A 13,274-nucleotide genomic window follows, 5' to 3' on the forward strand; every position below is an offset into this window, starting at 1 on the left:
GCATGCATGGGAGAGGAAGACAAGACATACATGCTAAATTATTATGATCTTAATAGGCATGGTACATTAAGATCAGGTAGGTGAACAGAGCAGGAAGTGCATGGGGGCAATAGGGATCAAGTGCGCCCAGTCCCGTCAGAACATGGGTTGAGTGCCGAGACATACCACTCTCATGGGTCGAAGCCAGGCCTTGTCCCGAGTGAAACTTTCTTCCGGAAAAAACACAGGAAGGGTGGCTTACAGCATAAGGCCTGCAGTTCACTCACCCGCCTAGAGGATGTATTGGCCACCAAGAAGGCCGTTTTCAAAGAGAAGCCGTAAGGGACAAGCGTGCATAGCCTCAAAGGGAGCCGCCATCAAAAATGTCAGAACCAGATTAAGTTACCAATCCGGAACAAAAAAGGGAGTTTGTGGAAACTTACTTACAAAGCCTTTCTGGAATTGTGCCATTACCGGATCGTAAAAAATGTGCCTTGATCCGGGGGTATTTTAAACACAGACAAGGCTGCCAAATATCCCTTGACTGTGGAGACCTGAAGGCCTGCTGAGGCCAGTGAAAGAAGGAACTCCATCACTGTAGTGGTGAGGCAAGAGATTGGGTCAATCTCGCGTTCCCTACACCACGCCTCAAATCTTCTCAATCTGCACATGTACAAAGATCTTGTAGATCGCCGGCCCCATATAAGAACTGTTAAGCCAATCCACATCTTTCAGGGATTGTATTTTTTTTTTGGGTCGACACGGCCAGAAAGTCCTGTTGCACCGATATACCCATAGTCCACAGGCTACCTGTAAAAGTAATATTTAGTAACTAGCAATGTTGTGCAGATTGCTATCCATGTAGGATTGCAAGTTGTGTCTTACATTATTGCGCATTTGAGTCCGGCAGAGAGATAAAGCAGTCTCACTTTAGGTAAAATTGTTTTCTTGAACTTTTTGGTAGTCCTTTTACATCTTGGAAAACTTCACTTCCCAGAAGCCCTGAACTTTACTTATTGAAATGTCAAGTGCTTCAGCCCCGGCGCTTCAGAGACCAGCAGGTCTTCGCCAACCTGCTGCCCCCACCAGCAAGACTGTTCTCAGACTGCTATCAAATCTAAGTAAGTTACTGCTTACATTATTTCTGTATAGGGGAAACTCTTGTATGGTATAAGACCCTCCCATAGACCGCCCTTTCTTTGGACCTCTTCCTTACCCCACAAAAACATAAGAGACTTGCACTCCTAAATAAATCTGTTTTGCAAAAATTGGAAACCTGGGAAATACCTCCAGAGATACCACGGATATCAGATCCACCTTGCCCGCCATTACCCCCTACCAAGTACCACGTAACCCCCCCTGGGTACCATGGTAAACACAGCTTCAAAGAAAGTTACACCCCCACCTCCAAGTCAATGAACCAGTACCAACCTGAAGACCATCAGCAGGAAATGGACACAGTGCTCCCAGAGACTGAGGGACCCCACAACCCACGTCTCCCCAATAAAGCACTCCCCATGCTGGTGACCCCCCAACAAAATCCTTAAGATGGCCCTACTAAACAAGAGGTGTTTAAATAACCATGCACAAAACATACATGACCTTGTTATAGAAAATTACATGGATATGATGTGCATCACAGAGATATGGGCACTGAAGCTTGTGGCCTCATGTTCAGTATGGCCACTCCCAAAGGCTACTCCCTCTTTAGTAAACACAGACTGGGAGGGGTGGCAATTGTTGCCAAGACCAATCTTAAGCTGTGCCCCTCTTTGTGCAACTGCTCAGGCTGTGAAATAATCCATCTCAAAACAACACCTTCTATGCGTTCTTGTGTCAATTTTATTTTGATATACCGGCCTCCTCACACCATGCCGGATTTCAACAAGGAAATCACTGAATTACTGAGTATATTTTGTGGTCCTAACACCTCTACACTATTCCTAGGCAATCTCAATCTCTGGCGGAGTAATCCTTCAGACAAATATGACATTGATCTGGAGGAATCTCTCTCAAACATTGAATATCAAATCATGAATAATGAACCAACTAACGATAACCAATTGGATTGGGTGACTGCGAAAAATCTAACCATCCAGACAATCCCTTGTATTTGGTCTGACCATTACTTAATTGAATTCTCCACTGACTAAGACCAATTCTGAACCCCCTCCCCCCAATTCCTGTTAGAGGGCTATGAGTCAGAATTTCAAAAAGATATCCGTCTCCGATATCGAGTTATACGATATTGAGTTATACTGAAACGTCATCATGTTGATCTCTTCAGATAATGACCACGTAGACATCCTAGTAGAAAACTACACTAAATCTATACAAAACACATGATCGATCACATCGCTCTTCTTCGACCATGATTTGTCAGGCCTAACACAAGACATCAGGATTGGTTTACTCCAGGGCTGTCCACCCTGAAGAAAACCAAACTATCACTTGAGGCTAAACGGCTGAAAGCTCCATCCAAGGAAAACAAGGGAGCATGGAAAGCCATGGACACCACCTACAAAGACAAGATAGTTGAAACTGAGAAGAACTTTTTCAATGCTCAAATTGAAGAGGCCCCAAAAAAAGCTGGCAAAGTCTTCCAAATCTTTAAATTAATAGAAAACCCTGATTCTACTGCTACAGTTCTTACCCCTTCAGTGGATGCCAGTTAGATGGCCCAAGAGGCTTTCAAAGCAAAGATTACTAGAGCAAGGGACCTAGTTCTATCTAACCACCCAAACCACCCAAAAGATCCCTAGCAACACTGGGACGGCTCCAAGGGACTTTACAAGTTCACCCAAATTTGTTCTGAATTCCATCAAGGTACCAGAAATTCAAAAGTTAATCTCAAGCATGAAACCCACCTCCTGTGTAGAAAACACCTTACCCCCCCATCTTCGCTCCTCACTTAACACGGATTGTCAATTCCTCCTTTCGAGGCAAGTGTATTCCAACCTCAATCAAAACGGTTACTATTACGCCCCCAACGAAAAAACCAGGCCATGACTCTAGATATCCTGCAAACCTCAGGCCGAAGATCCTAGCCAAAGTTGTAACATCACAGCTACAAACACGTAAAGACCAATAATATCTTGCATGGAGGTCTATCAAGTTTCAAGCCGGCGCACAGCACAGAAACTACCTTATTAGACCTGCAAACCCATATGCTGGGGATCATAGAGGAGGGCAAATAAGGCTTGCTGATCCTTCTGGAGCTCGGCCGTCTCCCATCTGCTTGACCACCAATGCCTTCTACACACCCTCGAAACAAGAGGGAATTGCTCCAGTGGAGCCACCGAATGGTTTCAATCCTTTCTGGCCAACTGTGTATCCAGAATACACTGGGGAGACGTCACCCACCCTACCCCCCCACCTCTTCAACGGCACCCTTCAACATGGCTCTTAGTTCTTCCTGGAACTCCTTTCCTGGGTTGGATTGGGGATGGGGGCGGTCTGTCCGGTGGTTTTCTTACAAATGGCAGACAATAACTCTACTGAATGAGCTGAAGAGCCTCAGGAATCTGAAGTAATTCCCTGCCACTGGAGCAGATGTTCAGTCAACCGTACTCCAATTGGTGCGCTGTGAGAGGGGAAAATCAAAGCGGCTTTGGAGACTGGGTCACCCCTGCCGCTGACGCTGCCTGTTGACCTCTAGACGCCCCTCTGCCCCTTCCGGAGCATATCTCCTGTAGCCTCTTGCCCTAGAGAGAAGCTAAATGCAGGTTTGGCCGGCTGCACAGCTAGGCTTAAGGACTTTGCAGCGATTTTGGATTCCTTAAATGTTTTTAAGGAATCATCAGCTTTCTGGCTGAATAAAAGATTGCCCTCGAAAGGTATATCCAGAAGCTTCACTTGAACATTAGGCGAAAAACCAGAGGTTTTTAAATATACCGGTCCTCTTAGTGTTATGGCTGATATGATATGATAGTTTATTTATATAGCGCCTATACACAATGTGTTTCAAAGCGCTTCAAGGAGGGAGGGGACATAGGAAAAATACAGTTACCTTCAGCAAAAGTCCCTGAAACAATACAGAATGTGAAAATAACTATCATAATAGGCCTGTCGACATTTCTGATAGAGCAAGTGCATAGAACAAGTAAGGCAAGAGGTGATGGAAAGGAAGGAAAACAGAGCAAGCAGTAACATTACTAAGTCTGACGACAATTTACGCAGTGCAGGTGGTAACAAGAGGCGGGGTGGGAGGGGGGGCAAGTGGACGGAGGGGGGAAGGAGAACAAGACACGCTACTGATCAAAAAGTCAGTGACAAATTGAAAAGTAGGGGAGGGGGGGAGGGGGAGAACAAAAAGGAGGGGGGACAGACCAGCTGCTATCAAGAGTCACGGAACAGATGATAGGAGTAAGTGCTAGGAGGCGGAAGTCTAAGAGGGGGGAGAAAAGGAGGGGGGAGTAGGAGGGAAGTTGAAGAGGATGGAAATGAGGGGGGGTGGAGCGCAGAGCAAGAGGAGGGGGCAAGCAGGGTGAGGGCACACAGATACTCACGGGGGGACAAACAGAATCTCAGGGGGGGCAAACAGACACTCACGGGGGGCAGAAGGGCACACAGATACTCACGGGGGGCAGGGGGGCACACAGATACTCACGGGGGGCAGGGGGGCACAGATACTCACGGGGGCAGGGGGCACGCACAGATACTAACAGGGGGGGCACATAGATACTCACGGGGGGCAGGTGGCAAACAGATAGTCACGGGGGCAGGGGGGCACACAGAGTCGCGGGGGGGACACAAATACTCACGGGGGCAGGAGGGGGCACACAGATACTCACGGGGGGCAGGAGGGGGGCACACTGATACTCATGGGGGGCGGGGGGCACACAGATACTCACTGGGGGCAGGGGGGCACAGATACTCACGGGGGGCAGGAGGGGCACATAGTTACTCACGGGGGGCAGGGGGGCACACATACTCACGGGGGGCAGGGGGGCACACATACTCACAGGGGGCAGGGGGGCACACAGATACTCACGGGGGGCAGGGGGCAGATACTCACGGAGGGCAGGGGGGCACACAGATACTCACGGGGGCGGGGGGGCACAGATACTCACAGGGGGCAGGGGGGGCACACAGATACTCACAGGGGGCAGGGGGGCACACAGATACTCACAGGGGGCAGGGGGGCACACAGATACTCACGGGGGGCAGGGGGGGGCACACAGACACTCACGCACGGAGGGGCCGGCGATCCGGCGTACCGCGGTAGACAGGGCCTTTGTTGTGGGCCTTAGGTAGTGTGGCCGGCTCCCGCCTCCCGGTTGCTGCCATTGGCTAAAGGGGGCCAAGGCAACCAATGGGAGAGGGAGGCAGGAGCTGGCCCAGAAAAAGAAGCACAAAGACAAATATAGCATCAACATGATGCCATAGATCATCCCACTGTAACGTTTACCTTGTAACTTGCAGGAACGTTGGGACCCTCTGGTGTCTCCCGTGGTCTTGCTAGGCTGGGATACCCCCCTCACTGTGTGCTGGAGTGCGATGTGGTCTGGTACCTTCCAAAATAATAACATTTGTGTTAGGGGTGTATGTGACCTGTGTGGACCCCCTTCCCTCTTGACTCCCTTTTCCCAAAGGGGACTGCTCACCTGTTGAATTTGGATAAGAGGTTCTCCTTCCTGCTGTCTGTGCAGGGTGCTTTTCTATTCTCTGTTGCAGTTGACTCACTGCAGAAGTCCAGGCCTGCAGTAGCTTATTGAGAAAGGTTGTCCTTATGTGTCTTTATGTTTGTTGTTTTCCAGATGCTCCGAGTTCCTTTAAATGTCCATAATTTTGTGTTTGCAAGTTCTTATAACTATGTCCTTTCTGCTTATCATATGCACGTGCTGCCCAGTGCTTTCAGCAGTTGAGCTTCATGTGCGCATGCTGTAATGGCCTTTTTTATTGTCTTTTTCTTGCAGGTGCCGAGCCGGACCAGGGAGAGAGCTGCGGAACCGGCTGATCGGGTGGAAGCTGCAGGGCCGGACCAGAGGAAGAGCTGCTGTGCCGACCAATCGGGAGGAGCGCCGGAGCTCGGATTTCTGCTGATTGAGGAGGCGGCTGCATGCAATGAGGAGTGGCAAACATTCTACTTACCAATCGGATGGCCCGATGAGTGCCAGGCGTGCCATAAGGCGGCCCAGTGTCCTTTGCCCTTGCCCTACTGGTCCTCAGAGTGAGGTGGGAGCAATCAGTGATCACGACACCCACACAGTCTGCGATGTCCAGGCCAGTTCGCAGAGAATGTCTGGCCACCACTTTCCCATCCTCTACCAGTTGTAGGAAGCCCTTGCGCATTTCTCCTTCTGGGACATACTGAGCAGCATTTTCAACTGCTGTCCATAGACCGAAGGAGTACTTGGCAAAACTGCTTGCCACATTCGTAGATTTTAGGGCCATGCTACCTGAAGTGAATGATTTCTTTGCTAGGGCGTCTACTTTTTTTGCTTCTCTGCCGGGAGGTAGAGTGGACGTAGAAGATGCAGGTCTAGAAGAGACAGTAGCCGCCTTCATAACAAGCCCCTCCAGGGAAGGGTGAGAGGAGAGGTATGAAGGGTCTCCTCTAGCCGGCAGATATTTCCCAGAAATGGTGGAGCCGACGGGAGGAATGGAACAAGGATTTTGTGAACAGAACGTTTAAAGGATCAGCAATAGCCGGATTTAAGGGCATATTACGTTCTGTGGTGAGACCTTCATCTAAAATGTCAGTAAGGTCATAACCCTGTACAGGCGCCACACAGGAATGAAATCCCAGGGTGTCAATAACCCTTTCTACTAAAGCCCTGAATTTAGAAGTATTATGAAGATAGGGCTGGGATTGCTGAAATTCGAGGTCTGGGGAGGTGTCCAGACCACTGGCGTCCTGAAGGCCTTGAGCCAGCTGTAAAAGCTGATTCTGGTCATCAAAATAATCGACCCCTCTTGAACCCAAGTAAGTAGAGTCGACATCTCCCTGGTCATCAAGCATCATTACCGACGATACCTACCATACTATTGAAGAATTTGGCCCGGGGTTGTGGGGTGAATGTTTTTTCGACAACCGTCGAGGGTTTGTGTCTCGGCGCCGATATGGTCGGTGTCGACCGGGCGCGGAGTGGGTCCAGCCTCCAATGGATCTCTTTTAATGTCAAAATATTAATTGCGCCGACATTGTCGGTACCGGGGCACTCGAGGGGTCGGGTATACCGAGCATAGTTCTTGGCTCCGAAGCCTGCTGCGGTGGGGGCAGAGGGGTAGTTAGCCGCGCCGCCTGCAGCATGCTTTTTAAACATTTCAAGCATTGAGGATTTGAAATCCTACCACTCATGGCTGGTGGTAGGTCCAGCTGACGGCTTACCTTTATCCGTCGACGACTCAGAGTCCCGACAGTCGCCATGGCGCCTCTTCTTTCGAAATGAGGAATAGTGGCACCTTGAGAGGGACCGCTTCTTCTTCCGCCTATGTTCTTTCTCAGGGTTTTTGCGCCCCTCCGTTTTGGCCTCCGAAGACCAAACCGTCGACTGCGCTGGTGATTTTGAGGTAGTCGACCCAGAACGAGTTTCTCAGCTCGATCATGTAGGGATTTGGGTTGCATTCTGGCGCACAACTGAGAACCGTCAATCCGGTGACGAGGCACCAGAGACACAACTCGTGTGGGTCAGTGATGGACATCTAGGTGCTACAATCGGACTCTGTATAAAACCCGATACCCGAGCGACCAACATCTCGTTCCGAGGATTTGATTTTCTATTTTTCAGACGAAAATGTTGAGTGAGTCGAAGAGTCTGTGTTCCCCGTTAGCGCGCAGAAAAAAGGAACTGGGGTTGGGGTGTAGTGATGTGGTATTTATACGACGCCTGACGCCACGTCAGGAGCCAACGGCCAGACACGAGCAAGAAGGATCGATGGTCGACGGCTGGGTCCAGGTCCACTACGCCCCCTGTTGAACATTTTCAGAAGCAGCAAAGCTCGAGGGAATATCTATCAGATGAGGAATCTGAGGGAGAAGGGCAATCCATTGAAAGTTCTTTCATTCGAAGATGGAGGAGATCCAAACTACTGTGCTTCATAGTCAACTTAGATGCGAAACCTATCAAGGTGCTACACCTAAACCAAGTGGACTTCATCAGGCAAAGAAATGGTACTGCCAACACTAGGCACATCCTAGACATTATGCATCCCATTAGGGGGAAGCTGGAGCATAACCAAGTGGTGAGTCGCGAGGATGAAAAAGCTTTTGACCATGTCAAGTTGGACAACTTGTTTGCAGTCTTTGAAAGTCCTAGGTGAAAGGTTCTGTACAAACGTGCAAACATTCTACGAGGGGGCAACTACGAGGGGTAGCAGAAATTAAGTGTTGTCACAGCAGATTCCTTTGGCCAAAGGCACGAAACACTTTAAAATATTCTTGTTGACAATGCTCTTTAGCTATTGGCAATGATAATGGGAGGAGCAAAGGTTAAGGGTGTTCCTATAGGAAACCACAAACTGTTTCTCTTGGCAGATGAGATGCTACTCATGTGGTCTGATCTGTTTGAGAGCATGCAGGAGTTTCCCTGCATCAGTCTCTGATTCCATCCTCCATCCCATGGAACAACCCATTTGTTGGAGGAAAGGGGACAGGACGCAGGAGTAACCATGGAAACTTCGAAAGACTGATCTACTCACCAGTGAAAGTCTCCTCCCCTAAACTCGTACGTTTTTTAAAAGAAGAACGCATTCACTGGCTTCTATAACATCTTACAGCAGAAACAGTATGAAAAGCAGGATATGTCGTCAATCATGGTTACAACTTTTGGACTTTCTTTGTTGCTGTCCTTGTGATCGGTCTTCGGGTTTGCTGGAGCATTTGGAACCCACATTTTCTTTCTGATGGAATGTAGTAGTTGGGGGTTCACCTTCCTTTTACTGCTGTATCAGCAGTAATCCCATGCAACTGTAGCTTTGTTCTCCAGTAGAACTATGTCTTGAATTTCCGTTCAGCTGAAATGAGGGGCCATTGGGAAAGTCAACCTGTATCTGGTATAGTCCTTGCTCTGTTTGTCAATGATGAGCTCTCTATTTTTGGGGTCTTTGCAGGAATAGATCTTTAAATAGTGGGACTCTGCCTTCCAGGAAAACCAGAAGCGCCAAGTCCACATTGAGAACAATTTCTTTTATATTTTATGAGTAGAGCCTGAGCAATGCATCTCGGACCCTCTAAATGTACTCATTTGTAGGACCTGCACTGTCAATTAAAAAAAGTAACTGCTTCTTTTGGCTGTATGGCTCTTAGGAGGTTAATTTATAGCGTACACATCAATCTGCTCTCCCTTACTTCATGTATTGTAGCACCAGATTCCGCCATAATGTGCCATTTTTAACTTTTTTTGCCTTTGGCGAGTAGAAACACAATTTGTTTTTAAGGCCTTAAATTATAAGTTGTCATCAGTAAGGGTCATTTCCAGGGCTGTATATTGACGTTATCCAACTCACACTTTGCTACCAAGACCTTTGAAAACCTCTGCACTGAACAATAACATTTTCTACAGAATCGGGTTTTGTAGATTCCCGAGGAACCTGTTTCAAATCATCTTTGTTCGTCATCTTTGCATGGTCAATCTAGACCTGCCTCCATGAGTTCACAAATGTATGGTCCTCGTCTACCTCGTTTAAGGAGTTTTTACTTCTTTCGACTGAACAAATAGGTCCATACTATCCTTTACTTGTCTTGGTGTATTTTGTCACAGGTTGCCAGGATGTAACGGAGCATATCCATTAGAGAACCAGTAGGTGCGCATAATTTCCTACAGATGCAAGTTCTTTCCCCCCCCTACACTGTTAAAGGAGCTCTGCAATCTTAGGACCACCATTCAGGACTCTGATGCAGCAGCAATCTCTGGCCGGCTGCCACCAAAGCCAGGGGAGTAGGCTGTGCAGCTTTGGCGACCCTGAGAAGACAACAGTCATTTATTGGGGCAATTGACAAGGAGAGCTGTTCAGCTGAGCAGGAGCTCAGTGAAGGAACAGGGTGTCGTCTGCCATTTGTGACATGCAAACACCATGAACAGAGCAAATATTTATGCTTTTTAGCAGTAACTCCCACACAACTGCAAAAAGTAGACATTTCAGACACCTTAAAAAAAGGGATATTTTCAAAACTTTGTTCACACCTGAATCTAGAACCAGGGCAGAAACAAGACGGCACTATGCGAGATTGCAGATGTGTCGATCTCTGCACTTCCTCCCCTGAAACATCTAAAAATGCAAACTACTAATAATTGTTTGCTTCTGAGATGCCAACCAAGATATTAAACACAGTAACATTATCCTTCCCTTTAACTTGGAATCACTGTAGAACAAAAGTGGGCACTTCACATTCTGAATCTGCATTTCAACGGTTTCTACCTGCACCATCATTCTAAGGTGAAATGCAGTTATAAGACACAAAGGGTAGGGCAGAGTGATGCGACAGGCATGGGGTTTGTCATGTGACAACTTCATAATTATGGGAAATTAATCTATTGTATTGTATGCATGGATGGGTTTTAACATTTGACATTTCATTAAGGTCCATGACTTCTGGCAATACCAAGAGACGTGTAAAGTAGTCTCTACTACTCACAGGACGTTAAAGAACTTTCGCAGGAGGATCTTGGTCACACTATCAGCCCTAATATTCCTTTCTTTAAGCATATGTAATTTCAGTTGCCATGCACTCCTTAACTGTCTTTGTTTTTAGTACCAAAAGAGCTCTGAAGTTGTCACTAGTGCCACCTTAGTGCTTCATAAAAATATGAGTATCTAATATTATAAACATCATAACACTAAATCCTTGCTACATTTACACGCTACTTAGCCATATACTGAAAAGTACACAACCTCACTCAAAATGAAAAAGAAACCACAAATCATGTCCATTCACAATCTTCAAAAAAGAAACCAAAAGGCTTTTATGAACTCACTATATCTCGGAAAACTACAGCCCGTAGACGGTTAATATCCATATCTTGAAGAAGTCTGTCAAGATCGCGGACTGGAGACATACCACCTGTCACAATGTCAACTGGACTCTAAATTGAAAGAAGCAAATATGTATGAAGGTAAAAACATTTAAAAAACTGTAAAGAATGAAGGCCTGGTACGGACTGGCTGGCACAATTAATATTACTTCAACACAGTGAAACTCAATATACAAAATCCAAAGGCACAGATATAGAGCACATTGAACTACAGAGAGCCACAGTAAGACTTTAAGGAATGGAAAACAGATAAAAGAACCATGAATTAAAAAGGTTTAATTAAGTTTGCAAAATATGTAATTTGATACAAGCAGCTATATTTGTACATATTTTCAGCAATGAATCGTTGCTTCAAGAATTCGACAGTGGGTGTTTTTACACGTTTAATTTTTCTTCAAATAAAGAGCATCTGAAGACTTATGACATCTAAGCAAGGAGTTGCAGCATTCGTAAATTGCAGGACAAATCCTTTGGTGTTAAAGTAAATTATATTATACTCTTGCCTTCACCGTAGACTTGGTTTGCAGTCCTTTTGAACCCTTTGCATTTTCTCCACCAGATTTCATTTGCGCATGCTGCTGGCACTCCAAACAATTCCTTACTGCAACTGCACAAACTATGAGAAAAGGAAAGCAATAGGGAAAACACAGATTGTGATCAGCTGGTTCTAAATCGGAACAGGCCCATAAGGTGTACAACTTTAAAGGCATCTTGTAAATGAATCCCACTAAATATAACAGTTTCCCCAGACAATACACTTATGGTGCAGTGTCTTCAGAAATTATATTGGTGTTACCTTGGAATAGCTTAAAATGAAGAACATAAATGTACACTGAAATGAAAATTATAACACATGACCTAGGAACCAAATGGAAGCTGGACAGCTCCTCTAAAAAATACTTTCTCATCACCAGCTTTGCCATCAATCAATAGGAGATCTGCCATTACTCTCATACCTATTGTAGTGCTCCATGCTCTTTCCCTCATCTATATTTAGTACAGTGTGTGTAAGCTTCTTTATTTTTTATGCAAGAGAATAAATCAGCTCAATACATCTGAACATTGCAATAAAAACGTTTGCAGCAGCAATCTAGCACTCGCCGAGTGGTCGAGAAAACAAAAGTACAGATGGAATCGAGATAACGCAGAAGCATAGGAGCAATGTCAGCTGCTTGTAGAAATAGATCCAGAAACTATTTCAAATCATATTGTAGCCGGTATGTACATCTATGCATGAAGCACTGCCTTTTTAGCATTGACTTGCTTGCAACGCCTTTGCAATCTAAAATGATCAAATGAAAAATGTATGCAACGCCACCATTTGTAGACCCTTCAATATGGCAGCTGTTTTCTTACCTAATCTGAGACATTGTCGCAGAATGCCACCAGATGACATGTTCTTTTCAGCTTCAATTTCAGTGAAGCCAAGCGAGCTTGCAAATATTAGTACATCGACGAGGCTGATTAGCCTCTGTAGGAAGGATATAGAAGCTTCAATAGACAGGCCTTGAGTTGGCTCAATGTTCTCCAGTTCATGCTGCAAAGAAGAAATAGAAAGTGCTGTGTAATATCGAATCCAGCTCTCATAGTTTTCACAAATGATATGACAAATGGCAAAAACCTAACTTTGCAAAAAAGTATATTTTTAATATAAACTGCAGCTATGTGTCTAACCTTCTTCAATACATGCACCTTGCCTGTTATACTCACAGAGATGAATTTTATTAAAATTTGTGACTGAACTCAAAATATTTTAAATTACGCATTAAAATTGTAGACATGTCTGCAATGCTGCATCTCAGTTTAACAATTTCTTCAGTCGCAAAACCTAAACCACTATTCAATTGTGGATGAGTAGGCCGAGACTTATGAGATTAGTTACATATTATCTTATATACCCGGCTTGGCCCGGGATTTCATCTTCTCATAGGTGCTATGCGTTAGAAATAACTTAAGCTAACTTTACTCTTTTCGGAAAGGCGCTATAAAAAATGTAAAAAAGATAGTCAATACATGTTTTCAGATTTTGAAAATGTTTCCTTATAAATACTACAAAACACAATGTTTTGTTCCTCTTAAAAGCGAATTCTGAAACTTATAATTGTACGTGAAAGCACATGGAGATTCCTGAGCGGCATGATACTCGACATGCTGCCGACGGTGCCAACAATTACGGACCCAAAGTTTAATATTACAAAAGTACATGTTCATTGTAAGGCTTGTTTATAAACAATATTCCAGTTGGAGCAAAGATATACAACTTATTCGGGGAACCCACTATAGAACATGCAACATAACTGCCCGTGGGGGAAACATGGA

At 45.6% G+C, this 13,274-nt stretch overlaps 1 protein-coding gene across 3 annotated transcripts in view; it reads right to left on the bottom strand.

Moving 5' to 3' along the window:
* LRBA (LPS responsive beige-like anchor protein) overlaps positions 1 to 13,274 on the bottom strand; it is a 3,444,508-nt gene that overhangs the window by 2,262,817 nt on the left and 1,168,417 nt on the right. For all 3 annotated transcript variants that reach the window (XM_069631262.1, XM_069631261.1, XM_069631263.1), the window contains exons 26-28: positions 12,312 to 12,492; positions 11,459 to 11,571; positions 10,899 to 11,006 (exon numbers count right to left, since the gene is read on the bottom strand). In XM_069631262.1, the coding sequence (XP_069487363.1) occupies positions 10,899 to 11,006; positions 11,459 to 11,571; positions 12,312 to 12,492 (402 nt within the window). The remainder of the gene's footprint in view (positions 1 to 10,898; positions 11,007 to 11,458; positions 11,572 to 12,311; positions 12,493 to 13,274) is intronic.

This window comes from Ambystoma mexicanum, chromosome 6q (assembly GCF_040938575.1).
Source record: "Ambystoma mexicanum isolate Mex_15411 chromosome 6q, UKY_AmexF1_1, whole genome shotgun sequence".
Classification (NCBI taxonomy): Eukaryota; Metazoa; Chordata; class Amphibia; order Caudata; family Ambystomatidae; genus Ambystoma; species Ambystoma mexicanum.